This window comes from Salvelinus alpinus, chromosome 3 (assembly GCF_045679555.1).
Source record: "Salvelinus alpinus chromosome 3, SLU_Salpinus.1, whole genome shotgun sequence".
In the NCBI taxonomy this organism is placed as follows: domain Eukaryota; kingdom Metazoa; phylum Chordata; class Actinopteri; order Salmoniformes; family Salmonidae; genus Salvelinus; species Salvelinus alpinus.
In genome coordinates, this window is record NC_092088.1 from 74,881,509 (window position 1) to 74,896,404 (window position 14,896).

The following is a 14,896-nucleotide window of genomic DNA, read 5'->3' on the forward strand; positions in this document are numbered from 1 at the left end:
ACAGTTCATGGGATAGGGCTAAACTACAGTTCGTACCGTTTATATTCATGGGGGGGGGGTGGTATATTTTGAGTCAATAAAGATATGCACAACTTATAATACTGTGTTTGTTTTTAGGTAATTATTTTGAAGTCATTTTGATTGTTTCTTCATTATTATTTAAGAACTATGTAAAACTTAACAGACCTAGGATCAGATCTGGCCGTAAATGTGATTCGACTCAAAATAGATGTAGCCAATCGCATGCACATTGTCACAAATCACGACCCATCCACTTCCTGGTCCTAGCTGTTCATTGGCTGTGATTGGTGTAAATAGGAGGCTACATCTCATTCTAAAGTACCCACGGTACGCAATGGACGGGACCGAACAGAGTTGATCTACTGTAGCTAATCCTAGTGGATTCCGTCTGTGTGGCAAACGCCTAGGTAGGAAAAAGGGGAGAAAGGAATATCGGAGTTTACAGAGCAGGACAAAACTGATATGTTACCTGTATTGTTCATAACAGAATGAAGAAAATACCAAGACACATTCAAATTAGATGCAAACCTTAAAAACATATATTTTTTAACGGATTTAACTCTTGGATCAGAACGAAAGATTTCTAGTCGAGCAGGACTGGAAAATGAACATGGATGTCGGAGTAACGATGGCATCTTTGTGTAATTAAATCAATTTCTATCTTCTTTCTGGCACTAAAACTGCGCCGGCCGAAGTTTGCTCTATATTCAACTATCGATTATAGGTAAAGTGATTTTACTTGCCCATTTGAAGGGAAATAAAACAGATTAAAGTAATGTATTGTTTTACTGCATTAGTCGCTACTACTATGTTTCTCTACTGAAAACAATGTTTCTCTTCCAGTTGTTTAGCCTCTTGGCATGAATAGACCTCCGGAGTGGCGCAGCGGTCAGCACCACCTGAACAATCCGAATTAAAAAATAATATTATTATACTGAACAAAAATATAAACGCAACATGCAACGATTTCAAAGATTTTGCTGAGTTACAGTTCATATGTATAAGGAAATTAATTAATTAGGCCCTAGTCTATGGATTTCACATGACTGGGAATACAGATATACAACTGTTGGTCACAGATACCTTAACAAAAGAGGTAGGGACGTGGATCAGAACACCAGTCAGTATCTGGTGTGACCACAGTTTGCCTCGTGCAGCTTGACACATCTCCTTCGCATAGAGTTGATCAGGCTGTGAATTGTAGCCTGTGGAATGTTGTCCCACTCTTCAACAGCTGTGCGAAGTTGCTGGAAATTGTCTGGAACTGGAACACGCTGTCATACACGTTGATCCAGAGCATCCCAAACATGCTCAATGGGTGACATGTCCGGTGAGTATGTAGGCCATGGAAGAATTGGGACATTTTCAGCTTCTGGGAATTTTATTTGTATTTATTATGGATGGCAGCAGCTACTCTAACTTGGGTCCAGCAAAATTAAGGCAGTTTATACAATTGTGTGTACAGATCCTTGCTACATGGGGCTGTGCGTTATCATGCTGAAACATGAGGTGATGGCGGTGGATGAATGGCATGAGAATGGGCCTCAGGATCTCGTCACGGTATCGCTGTGCATTCAAATTGCCATTGATAAAATGTAATTGTGTTCATTGCCAGTAGCTTATGCCTACCCATGCCCTTATGCCTACCCATACCATAACCCCACCATGATGCCTCAGAAGTCCTCAACTGGCAGCTTCATTAAATAGTTACCGCAAAACACCAGTCTCAACGTCAACAGTGAAGATGGGACTCCGGGATGCTGGCCTTCTAGGAAGAGTTGCAAAGAAAAATACATTTCTCAGACTGGCCAATAAAAATAAAAGATTAAGATGGGCGAAAGAACAGACACTGGACAGAGGAACTCTGCCTAGAAGGCCAGCATCCCGGAGTCGTCTCTTCACTGTTGACGTTGAGACTGGTGTTTTGCGGTAACTATTTAATGAAGCTGCCAGATGAGGACTTGTGAGGCGTCTGTTTCTCAAACTAGACACTAATGTATTGTCCTGTTGCTCAGTTGTGCACCGGGGCCCCCCACTCCTCTTTCTATTCTGGTTAGAGCCAGTTTGCGCTGTTCTGTGAAGGGAGTAGTACACAGTGTTGTACGAGATCTTCAGTTTCTTGGTAATTTCTCACATGGAATAGCCTTCATTTCTCAAAACAAGAATAGACTGACGGGTTTCGGAAGAAAGTAATTTGTTTCTGGACATTTTGAGCCTGTAATCGAACCCACAAATGCTGATGCTCCAGATACTCAACTAGTCTAAAGAAGGCCAGTTGTATTGCTTCTTTAATCAGAATAACAGTTTTCAGCTGTGCTAACATAATTGCAAAAGGGTTTTCTAATGATCAATTAGCCTTTTAAAATTATAAACTTGGATTAGCTAACACAACGTGCCATTGGAAAACAGGAGTGATGGTTGCTGATAATGGGCCTCCGTACGCCTATGTAGATATTCCATTTAAAAAATCTGCTGTTTCCAGCTACAATAGTCATTTACAACATTAACAATGTCTACACTGTATTTTTGATCAATTTGATGTTATTTTAATAGACAAAAAATGTGCTTTTCTTTCAAAAACAAGGACATTTCTAAGTGACCACCAAATTTTGAATGGTACAAAAGTAGTGCACTGGACCTTTACTAGTCCTGTATTAGCCATCTGTAGTGCGTGCAAACAAATTATAATCAGCGCCGCCCCCCCACACACAAAACAATTGACTTTATGCCATTGAAACTTTTTTATTTTTCTTGTTGCTGCCAAGCATCATCTGTTCCCTACCTGCGGAATTCAATTTTCTTCCTCTTTTCTCAGCCACTAGCTGGCTGTAACCCATATCATTTCTTAATATTATTACTTCACTCACACACTTCCATCTGTTGCTTTATGTGTTCCTCAGTCTGTCAGGCAGCCACATCATTCCACTGACTGCCCTTTTGCCTTTCAAATGAGACACAATGTCCCTTTGCCTCAGCAGAACTTCACTTCCCAGTCGTGTGTGTGTGTGTGTCCCTCTGTCTGTCTGCCACTGATGCATTCACTCCAGCCCTTTTCTGCATGTTGATCTGCTGATTCTCTGCAAACCAATACAAATGACCCCTGTATCTCTCTCACTCACTCATTCTCACTCACACTCACACACACACACCTGTGTGTTCGCATGCCTGTGTGTGTGGAAACAATATACTGGCACAGTTTGTCATGACTCATGCTATGCTGCTATTAATGTGACTTATGGTTGCTATGCAGTTTGGCAGCCAAGCCCTGATAGGTCAGTTTAGACACGTCCTCTATGTGCTGTCCACTGTTGTGGTCTCAAGGTCTCTGTTGTGCTTGAGAAAGGTATTATGAGTCATAGCAGACTATTTTTAGTCTCACGTGTTATTGTGTGGCCTTTTGAAGTGGACTGTATTTCTTATTTTTCTATGATTATGTCAATGACAGCACCAACTGACGTTGAGTTTGTTATCGCCTGGCAGATCCTGGCAATACAAACATCTGATGCTAAACTTTGAAATAGGGATTAATGATGATAAACCTTGTGTTTGGTCTTCCATAGAAAAATACTGTAGTTAACAGACAAGTTGAATGATACAGTACATGCTTTCAGATCAGTTTAACCCAAAACTGTCAATAGAAACCAAATGATTTTAGGCAGGAGGGAAAAGCCCTGTCTATACAGTTTAGTAGTAGGGTGAAACACTGGTTTGACAGTGGTCTCTCTCCATCTCTCTCTCTTTCTCTGACTCTTCAGTAAACAGTACTACCCACCTGACTCATTGTGTCTTTCTTCCTTTATCAGATGCTCTCATCAACGTAAATTACAGTATCGATAACTGGTTGATGATTGATAGTTACAGTCTCTCCAATAATGCTCTGCTTTCCACATGTACAGTATAACTGGAACGTATCAGAACGTATGTCTACACTGTTTATGTATCATTAATGTAGACATAAAGGACTTGCGTTCTCTCTGTTCGCTGGTCTCCAGATGAGTCGTCTGTGGAGGCGTGACGTGCCCCTGTCTGAGCGGCTAGGACTAGGTGTCGGGGTTGGAGAGGACCACCCCCTGGGTGTGGCCCCTGGTCCCCGTCCCACCATGACCCCCCCGGGCCCAAACATCTCCTGGTTCCCAGAGGCCCCCCTGCTGACCTCAGAACAGCCCACCTTCCTGATGACCCCCGCTGCCCAAGCCGTATCGGGCTTCTTCGTCTGGACCGCCCTACTCTTCACCTGCCACCAGGTAATACACACACACAGACTGACACACACTGTATCACCGCCTGGTACGGCAACTGCACCGCCCGCAACCGCAGGGCTCTCCAGAGGGTGGTGCGGTCTGCCCAACGCATCACCGGGGGCAAACTACCTGCCCTCCAGGACACCTGCAGCACCCGATGTCACAGGAAGGCCAAAAAAACAACCACGAGAGCCAGTGCCAAAGCTGGGCCCGAGAGACTGAAAAACAGCTTCTATCTCAAGGCCATCAGACTGTTAAATAACCATCACTAGAACCTTAGAGGCTGCTGCCTATAGACATAGACTATGAATCACTGGCCACTTTAAGGAATGGAACACTAATCACTTTAATAATGTTTACATATTTTGCATTCCTCATCTCATATGTATATACTGTATTCTACTGTATTTTAATCTATGCCGCTTCGACATTGCTCGTCCAAATATTTATATATTTTTAATTCCTTTACTTTAGATTTGTGTGTATTGTTGTGAAATTGTTAGATATTACTGCACTTTTGGAGCTAGAAACACAAGCATTTCGCTACACCCATAATAACATCTGCTAAACACGTGTATGTGACCAATAAAATTGTATTTGATTTGACTCCCCACATCTCAAAACAAAACACTCAATCCACTAAAAATAAACACCATTTGGTGTTTCTGTCGACAGTTGGCTGTGGCTGACTCAGGTGTCTAGGTGTTGTCTGTCCCTCTAGGTCCTACAGTGGAGGAAGGGAGGGTTATGTAACTACAGGTTCCACCTGGGGTGATGCTAGAGGAATAGATGCATCTGCGCAGTGCTCAGAGAGCACAGGTTGCCTAGCAACAACACACAATCCCTGTTTGTTTAACTGAACAAGTCAACACATACTGCACACATACCGCGTCAAAGGCTACCTGTCTTTCTGTCTGGAATGAGAGTCTGGTGGCTTCTTACAAGTTTTGTTTCTTACTCTATCCCTCTCTATTTCTATCCCCACCCTCCTCTCTATTTCTATCCCTCTCTATTTCTATCCCTCTCTATTTCTATCCCCACCCTCCTCTCTCTAGATACACTGAATGTACATTTTAGTAATTTAGCAGACGCTTATATCCAGAGCGACTTACAATAGTGAGTATCAACATTAGGAACACCATGACAAACTGACCAGGTGAATCCATGTGAAAACTATGATCCTTTATTGATGTCACTTGTTAAATCCACTTCAATCAGTGTAGATGAAGGGGAGGAGATGGTTAAAGAAGGATTTTAAAGCCTTGAGACAATTGAGACATGGATTGTGTATGTGTGCCATTTAGAGGGTGAATGGGCAACACAGATTTAAGTGCCTTTGAACAGGGTATGGTAGTAGGTGCCAGGCGCACTCAAGAACTGTAACGCTGCTTTTCTTGACACACTCAAACCGTGTCTTTCTCTCCCTCCCTCTTTCCATCTCTCTCTCTGTCTCTCCCTCCCCTCTGACTCTCCCTCCCTCCATCTCTCTCTTTGTCTCTGCCTCCCTCCATCTCTCCCTCCCTCCATCTCTCTCTCTCCCTCCCTCCATCTCTCCCTCCCTCTCTCTCTGTCTCCCCCTCCTTCCCTCCCTCCCTCTGACTCTCTCTCTCTCCCTCTCTCCATCTCTCTCTTTGTCTCTGCCTCCCTCCATCTCTCTCCCTCCCTCCATCTCTCCCTCCCTCCATCTCTCTCCCTCCCTCCACCCTCCATCTCTCTCCCTCCCTCCATCTCTCTCCCTCCCTCCATCTCTCCCTCCTTCTCTCTCTGTCTCTCCCTCCATCTCTCCCTCCCTCTCTCTCTGTCTCTCTCTCCCCCTCTCTCTGTCTTTCCCTCTCTCTCCCTCTCTCCCTCCCTCTCTCTCTTTGTCTCTCCCTCCCTCCATCTCTCTCTCCCCCTCCCTCCATCTCTCCCTCCCTCTCTCTCTGTCTCTCTCTCCCCCTCTCTCTGTCTCTCCCTCTCTCCCTCCTTCTCTCTCTTTGTCTCTGCCTCCCTCCATCTCTCTCCCTCCATCTCTCTCCCTCCCTCCATCTCTCTCCCTCCCTCCATCTCTCTCTGTCTCTCTCTTCTTCCCTCCATCTCTGTCTCTCCCTCCCTCTCTCTCCATCTCTCTCTCTGTCTCTCCATCTCTCCCTCCATCTCTGTCTCTTTCTCTCCTTCCCTCCCTCCATCTGTCTCTATCTCTCCCTCCCTCCGTCTCTCCCTCCCTCCATCTGTCTGTCTCTCCCTCTCCATCTCTCTCTCTGTCTCTCCCTCCCTCCATCTCTCTCTCTCCCTCTCTCTCCTTCCCTCCCTGCCTGTCTTTCTCTGTCTCTCTCTCCTTCCCTCCCTCCATCTCTCTCTCTCTGTCTCTCTCTCCTTCCCTCTATCTCTCTCCATCTCTCTATCTCTCTCTCCATGTCTCCCTTTCTCACTCCCTCCATCTCTCTCTCCCTCCCTCCCTCCATCTCTCTCCCTCCCTCCATCTCTCTCTCTCTCCCTCCCTCCATCTCTCTCTCTCTGTCTCCATCTCTCTCTCTCTCTGTCTCCATCTCTCCCTTCCTCCCTCCCTCCATCTCTTTCTCTGTCTCTCTCCCTCCATCTCTCTCTCTCTCTCCCTCCCTCCCTCCATCTCTCTCTCTCTCTCCCTCCCTCCCTCCACCTCTCTCTCTCTCTCCCTGCCTCCCTCCCTCCCTCCACCTCTCTCTCTCTCTCTCTCTCTCCCTCCCTCCATCTCTCTCTCTCTCTCCCTTTCTCCCTTTCTTCCTCCCTCCATTTCTCTCTCTCTCCCTCCCTCCCTCCATCTCTGTCTCTCTCCTTCTCTCCCTCCCTCCATCTCACTCTCTCTTTCCCTCCCTCCATCTCGCTCCCTCCCTCTCACCATCTCTCTCTCTCTCAGATCTACATGCACCTGCGGTACTACAGTTCTCCTAATGAGCAGAGACACATCGTGCGGATCCTCTTCATCGTGCCCATCTATGCCTTTGACTCCTGGCTCAGCCTCCTCTTCTTCACTAACGAGGAGTATTATGTCTACTTTGACACCGTCAGGGACTGCTATGAGGGTAAGAGACTAGCGTAGAACAGAAGTGAATGGCTTCACCATGGAGATCAGCTGTATTGTGATACTTCCTCACCCAGTGTGTGGAGGTCATGGTGCAGCCCCATGGACAGATGGCTAAATGCTGCTCTGCCTCAGCGCTATCTCTTGTTGTTCTGAGGCCTGCCCAGATTTCTGTGTAGGAAAACCTGTTGCATAGCAACCCTGTTCACCCTACAGGGCAGCCCTAATGATGAGGTCTCAACCAAACTTGCTGGGACACACACACACAGAGAAAGAAGACAACTCTCCCTTATCAGAGAATCAGCTGTTTATCTGGTCTGGCTTATGCAATACTCCTAGTCACAAGGTATACACTCACCAACACACACTCTGACACACACCCTCCCATACTGTCTGTTACACACCCAACACACACTCTGACACACACCCTCCCATACTGTCTGTTACACACCCAACACACACTCTGACACACACCCTCCCATACTGTCTGTTACACACCCAACACACACTCTGACACACACCCTCCCATACTGTCTGTTACACACCCAACACACACTCTGACACTCACCCTCCCATACTGTCTGTTACACACCCAACACACACTCTGACACACACCCTCCCATACTGTCTGTTACACACCCAACACACACTCTGACACACACCCTCCCATACTGTCTGTTACACACCCAACACACACTCTGACACTCACCCTCCCATACTGTCTGTTACACACCCAACACACACTCTGACACACACCCTCCCATACTGTCTGTTACACACCCAACACACACTCTGACACTCACCCTCCCATACTGTCTGTTACACACCCAACACACACTCTGACACTCACCCTCCCATACTGTCTGTTACACACCCAACACACACTCTGACACACACCCTCCCATACTGTCTGTTACACACCCAACACACACTCTGACACACACCCTCCCATACTGTCTGTTACACACCCAACACACACTCTGACACTCACCCTCCCATACTGTCTGTTACACACCCAACACACACTCTGACACACACCCTCCCATACTGTCTGTTACACACCCAACACACACTCTGACACTCACCCTCCCATACTGTCTGTTACACACCCAACACACACTCTGACACACACCCTCCCATACTGTCTGTTACACACACTTGAATCCCCCTTTAGGGGTTAATAGATAGTACAATGGTGTAAAGTGTGTTGGTCATATGCAGTGAGGGATCAGGGCTGGGCCTTTCCTCTGTCATATTGGTCACATTGATGCAATACAGACAGAGAAGGTCATAGACAGGCCACTGGATACATCCTGTAGGTAGTCTTTCATTGGTTCAGTCAAAGGTGAGAATAGATTGTGTGTGTCCATTTCCTTTGATATGACAGTCATTGTCTAATCGTGTCTCTTGGGGGAATGGAAGAGTACTGGGTTTGAGATTTTTTTCCATGCCCATATTAGGAGGGCAATTATGATGTAAAACATGTCCGAGTAGTTTAAATGTTTGTGTTGTTGACTTCTTAAATGGTCTTTTTTTGATGATGTGTGTGTCTCTCCTGTGCAGCGTTTGTCATCTATAACTTCCTGAGCCTGTGTTATGAGTACCTGGGAGGAGAGAGCGCCATCATGGCTGAAATCAGAGGAAAACCTATTCAGTGAGGCTTTTCTTCCACGTGTGTGTGTGTGTGTGTGTGTGTGTGTGTGTGTGTGTGTGTGTAGTTTTGTGTATAGTCAGTGTGTGTGTGTAGTTTTGTGTAGTCTATTTGTGTGTGTATGTTGAACATCTCTCATTACCCGATGCCGTATTTAACAAGGTGTTTTCCTGCGTCTCCAGGTCCAGTTGTATTTACGGTACATGTTGTCTCTGGGGGAGGAGTTACTCCATTGGGTTCCTGCGGTTTTGTAAGCAGGCCACGCTACAGTTCTGTGTGGTCAAACCCCTCATGGCCATGGTCACAGTCATCCTACAGGCCTTTGGAAAGTACCGCGACGGAGACTTCAAGTACGATACTGTGCTTCTTCTTAAGCAATCGTAGAATATCTCATACCAACGCTTTATAATAAGACTTTCAACTACTCAAAATACACTGTGCTTCTGTGTGGATAGATGTATATCCAGTGATACAGGTTCGTCCTAATGCTGGTTTACACTCAAATCTAATCAACTGTCATGTCCCTGTCTGTCCCCCCAGTGTGAACAGTGGGTACCTGTATGTGTCCATCGTCTACAACATCTCTGTCAGCCTGTCTCTCTACGCCCTCTTTCTTTTCTATTTCTCCACCCGGGACCTGCTCAGCCCCTACAGCCCCCTGCTGAAGTTCTTCATGGTCAAATCTGTCATCTTCCTCTCCTTCTGGCAGGGTGAGACACACACATACACACATACACACCAAGCATCTAAATACAGATTGACATTTTTAGGTAATTGAAGCGCTGTTGGCAATTGATTATGAATGAGGTCATTCATATCATATCCATACCCAAATCAATATTATTATAGTACTGTAGTCATTCTTCACATACCAGTATTTGTTCATTAATCTCTGTTTATTTGCCATCAGGCATGTTGCTGGCCATCCTAGAGAAGTGTGGGGCCATCCCCAAAATCAACTCACCCGAGGTGTCAGTGGGAGAGGGAACGGTTGCCGCCGGTTACCAGAACTTCATCGTCTGCATTGAGATGTTCTTTGCCTCCCTGGCCCTGCGTCATGCCTTCACATACAGGATCTACATGGACAAGAGGCTGGACTCTCTCTCTCAGGGTAAGGAGACTAACTTTTAGCTGTATTATTTACTGTGGCGTCGACCTTCTTGACGTTGGTCCAGCTCATTGGGCTGTGGTACTGTAATATTTTCACATTTTGCAGAACTTATCTTCTCTCTATAACATGATGTCAGGTCTTCTCTTTTCACTGACTCACACTCTCTTTTCTCTCTGTTCCCTTGTCAACATACGTTTCCAAATTTGTCCTCGTCCTCTCCATACTTCTTTATTATCCTTTATCATCTTTCATTCATCTTTGTTTTTGGAATACCTCCTTTCCTTCATTCTTTTTATAAACGCCTATCTTGGTTCATTGGTCATCCCTCCTCTACCTATACTCTGGGTCATTTTGTCTTTCTTATTCTTCCTTCCATATAATTTCTTTCTCTTTCCCCATGCTGCGTTATCAAGGCCCAGTTCCTATGTATGGAGAGTCTGGTAGGTCTACCACTGAGTCTCTTCCCCAGCTTTACGCTTCTTTCTACTTCTTACAATCCTATGTTCAATGTTGTGTTCCTTTTGTCTTACTTTATATGAAAAGTTGCTTTCTGTCAAATCAGTGGTTGTCCTTGTTGCTGTTTTTACATTCACTGCAGCAAGCTTCCAGCAGTGATTTCTCACTGTGTTTAGGTTTTACATTATTCACAATTACTACACAACTCCTACTTGACCTTTTTGATATTTTATCTCTTACCTGTTGTCCTTTCCTCCACCCCATATTCTCAGGTCGCTGTGCCCCAATGAAGAGCATCTCCAGCAGCCTGAAGGAGACGATGAACCCTGGAGACATGGTCCAGGATGCTATCCATAACTTCTCCCCGGCCTACCAGCAATACACCCAGCAGTCCACCCTGGAACAGGGTCACTCTGCCCCGCCTGTGTCCCGCACGCACAGCACCATCAGCACCCGCGACAACGAGAAGACCCTGCTGCTCAGCTCGGATGACGAGTTCTAAGTTAACACACACCGGCCCCAGCCAATCACCTCTTTACTGACTGTTGGGGTGAGGTACTACCTCCTGGTCTTATGGAGTATTGGCAGGGGATTTAAAGTGTGTTGTTTGGGGTTGGCATCGACCTCAATACAGGACCATATGACTTAGCCTGGTCCATTCAATATCCTCTACTACACACAATTCAGGACTTTACAGGAACTCTTCTCTTGGTAGAATATACGCTTATTGGGAACATGATGTTATGGTTGAAACCATTGTCTAAAAAAACTTCAATGGTTGGTTATATAGGATTTATAGGGATTTTCTGAGAGAATTATACTTCACTAGAGAGACATTTATGGTTTGAATAAAAGTGATTTTATCGTTACAAAGTGTGTCTGCTTGCTAGCTAACATCCAATGAAGATGGCCCATACTACTTTATATTAAAGTACTTTGGCTATGGATGGCATTTTATTTGTCGTTTTGGTTTAAAATGTTCAGTTTTAAGACCATTCTCCATGGTGACAATTTTGAAAGTTGATTTGAAAGGGATGGTGTGGGGGAGTGGTTTAGGGGAGAACCAGCTGTGTGGACTGGAGTATGGGACAGGGACAGATGAGAGAGGGGGATGGATGGGGGAGTGGTTTAGGGGAGAGCTAGCTGTGTGGACTGGAGTATGGGACAGGGACAGATGAGAGAGGGGGATGGATGGGGAAGTGGTTTAGGGGAGAGCTAGCTGTGTGGACTGGAGTATGGGACAGGGACAGATGAGAGAGGGGGATGGATGGGGAAGTGGTTTAGGGGAGAACTAGCTGTGTGGACTGGAGTATGGGACAGGGACAGATGAGAGAGGGGGATGGATGGGGGAGTGGTTTAGGGGAGAACTAGCTGTGTGGACTGGAGTATGGGACAGGGACAGATGAGAGAGGGGGATGGATGGGGGAGTGGTTTAGGGGAGAACTAGCTGTGTGGACTGGAGTATGGGACAGGGACAGATGGGAGAGGGGGATGGATGGGGGAGTGGTTTAGGGGAGAACCAGCTGTGTGGACTGGAGTATGGGACAGGGACAGATGAGAGAGGGGGATGGATGGGGGAGTGGTTTAGGGGAGAACCAGCTGTGTGGACTGGAGTATGGGACAGGGACAGATGAGAGAGGGGGATGGATGGGGAAGGGAGGGATAATGGTTGGTTTGACAACACTTGATCAGATTCCAGATGAAGAGAACTGCTCCAGTGTTTAGTGGCTGTAGCATGCAGACCAGCAGGGTGAGGGCAGACGAGCAGTGTGGTAGTCTGGATTATACTGTTGTAATTGGGGCATTATTTGTATGGTGAGGATTAGGCCTTCATCCAGCGAGGCTCACTCTGTCACCAGACCTCTGCTGGCCTCTAATGTAGGTTAGTCATCTAGGGTAAACACCTTAGTGAAACCGATCTGTGTGATCAGACAACGCAATAAGTATAGTTAAATGTTATGCTACATGGTTATAATGTAGGACATTTTTATATACTTACAATTCCAATTAGACAAACATTGCACAATTTCAGGCAAATAAAGTGTAACTCGATACAATAAAATATTCAGCTTTGTAATGAAGTGTGGGTCAGTTTTAGACTCACTTTTAGTGTTGTATACATGTTTTCATTACACAGAAGTGAATGTTCAGTGCTTACAGAGAAAATATATTGCGTTATCCATAGTTTATATTTTAGTTCATTGTAGACAGTAGGGGCGCCACTTTGGTTTTAGATGTGGGAGGGGGGGACATATATATTTTTTTCAGTCAGATAAACACTCCAAACAGCCTACCCGACCGCTCAGAGCCGTACGCATGGTCCTAAAGCACACTGTTGCCTTTAAGATTTTTTTTTATCACATACCAATGATAAAACGGGGGGACAAATGCAATTTCAGAATATGGGGGGAGATGTCTCCCTGTCCCCAGTAAAAGTTGTGCCCCTGGTAGTGAGTAATACGGGACTGGCTGCCATTATACAGTAAAGACATGTTGAGTCCCTGCTGCTCCATGCTCAATCCTGCAACCAGAGCGCAGCAGGGAGACTATTATATTTGGTGACTTGACACAGACAGACACACACACAAATCTATCAAACACAGACTGATCATGGTAACACGTTATGCCTGCAGCCTGCACATTCTGTCTGCTAGAGAAAGGAATGCTGTGTCGTGGAGTGGAGTCCCAGCCTCCGTCTATCCTGACCTCTCAATTTTTGCTATGTGTGATAGCTAGGCCCAATATGCGTAGGAAAGCCAGGGTCCAGAGAGGCTATTGTCTGTTGGATGGGTCAATATTTCCCATTAAGCAGTGGTGGAAAAAGTACCCAATTGTCATACTTGACTAAAAGTAAATATACCTTAAAAGAAAATGACTCAAGTAAAAGTGAAAGTCACCCATTAAAATCATATTTGAGTAAAAGTTTTAAAGTATTTGTTTTTAAATATACTTAAGTATCAAAAGTAAATGTAATCGCTAAAATATACTTAAGTATCAAAAGTAAAAGTATAAATCATTTAAAATTCCTTTTATTAAGCAACCCAGATGGCACGATTTTCTTTTTTTTATTTTTTATTTACGGATAGACAGAGGCACACTCCAACAGTCAGACTAATTTACAAACCAAGCATTTGTACTGCCAGATCAGAGGCAGTAGGGATGACCAGGGATGATCTCTTGATAAGTGCGTGAATTAGACAATTTACCTGTCCTGCTAAGCATTCTAAATGTAATGAGTACTTTTGGGTGTCAGGGAAAATATAAGGAGTAAAAAGTACATTATTTTCTTTAGGAATGTAGTGGAGTTAAAGTAAAAGTTGTCAAAAATATAAATAGTAAAGTACAGATACCCCAAAAACTACTTAAGTAGTACTTTCAAGTATTTTTACTTAAGTACTTTACACCACTGCCATTAAGGTATGGCCAGAATGTCTGCTTTATTTATCATGTGGAGGCCAGTGTGTAGCATGTTATGGAACTAAAGTAGGCCTTGAGAGGAAAGGCCAGAGCTTATTATGATATGTCTCCTGTAGCATTCAGTTGAGTCCTCTAACACGTTGAATATATTATGATGGTTTGGACTCATCCCCAAACATTTAGAGTTTCTGGTACAGAGAGAATCACACCACAAGACCATTTCATTCTCCATTTCCTATTTTTCTGATATCTTCTCGCTCTGCGCTCTCTCTCTTTATCTAGGCCTAGGGTGCATTTTATTAACCAGATGTTATTATGCTATTTCTTAGATGTCTTATGATTTTATGATAAATATAGCTCCAAATCACAAGTGAAAGAGTGGGAAATCTCATGGGGAGACATATCTGCTATTCTCTTCTGAAAGTACATTTTACATGAACATTATATCTGCTTTTCTCTTCTGAAAGGAAATTTTACATGGACGTTTACCATTGCTTATTTTAACCTCCCTAGTCAACAGTAGTTGTAGTTCCCTAAAGAAAACCGCTCCCTGCTGTTGTACATACACTATGGTTTCATTCTTCTCCTTTCTGCTTCCCTCTCATACATTATGAAACCTGCCAGTGGGGAAGAACTGGCAAAAACAGCGTGATCAACAACTACATGATCAGCTGTGTGACATGGTCAGCCATTACAATTTAACAGTGGTCATAGTAGCGGTGTTGGTAAACTATCAATTGAGTCATGACTGACTTGAATTGGATTTATATTACTTTTTTGAAGTAGTCAATGTGCTTTGCATTGTAAGGGGTGAAAGGGGACTCACCTCACCCTCTCCACCAGTGGAGCAGGTTGAGAGCTTCAAGTTCCTTGGTGTCCACTCACCAACAAACTAACATGGTCCAAGCACACCAAGACAGTCGTGAAGAGGGCACGACAAAACCTATTCCCCCTCAGGA

General features: G+C 44.8%; 1 protein-coding gene across 6 annotated transcripts; it reads left to right on the plus strand.

Annotated features, from left to right (window-relative positions):
• Positions 1-318: 318 nt before the first annotated feature.
• Positions 319-11,393, plus strand: LOC139571322 (transmembrane protein 184B-like). 6 transcript variants are annotated; one of them, XM_071394094.1, is made up of 9 exons: positions 319-428; positions 4,014-4,265; positions 7,138-7,303; positions 8,866-8,956; positions 9,136-9,303; positions 9,494-9,663; positions 9,864-10,064; positions 10,478-10,504; positions 10,793-11,393. In XM_071394094.1, exons 2-9 carry the CDS (start codon positions 4,014-4,016, stop codon positions 11,020-11,022), a joined length of 1,305 nt encoding a protein of 434 aa, XP_071250195.1. In that variant the 5' UTR covers positions 319-428; the 3' UTR covers positions 11,023-11,393. The 6 variants fall into 6 exon arrangements, with proteins under 6 accessions (XP_071250195.1, XP_071250197.1, XP_071250198.1 ...); XM_071394097.1 differs by having other exon boundaries at positions 328-745; positions 9,599-9,663; XM_071394092.1 differs by having other exon boundaries at positions 329-745.
• Positions 11,394-14,896: the final 3,503 nt, after the last annotated feature.

Bases quoted from the DNA above. Each gene is read 5' to 3' on its own strand.
- LOC139571322 (XM_071394094.1), top strand. From the start codon at position 4,014: ATGAGTCGTCTGTGGAGGCGTGACGTGCCCCTGTCTGAGCGGCTAGGA. The intron at 9,664-9,863 runs GTGAGACACACA...ATTTGCCATCAG, and splicing joins CTTCCTCTCCTTCTGGCAGG to GCATGTTGCTGGCCATCCTA. The intron at 10,505-10,792 runs GTAGGTCTACCA...CCATATTCTCAG, and splicing joins TCCTATGTATGGAGAGTCTG to GTCGCTGTGCCCCAATGAAG.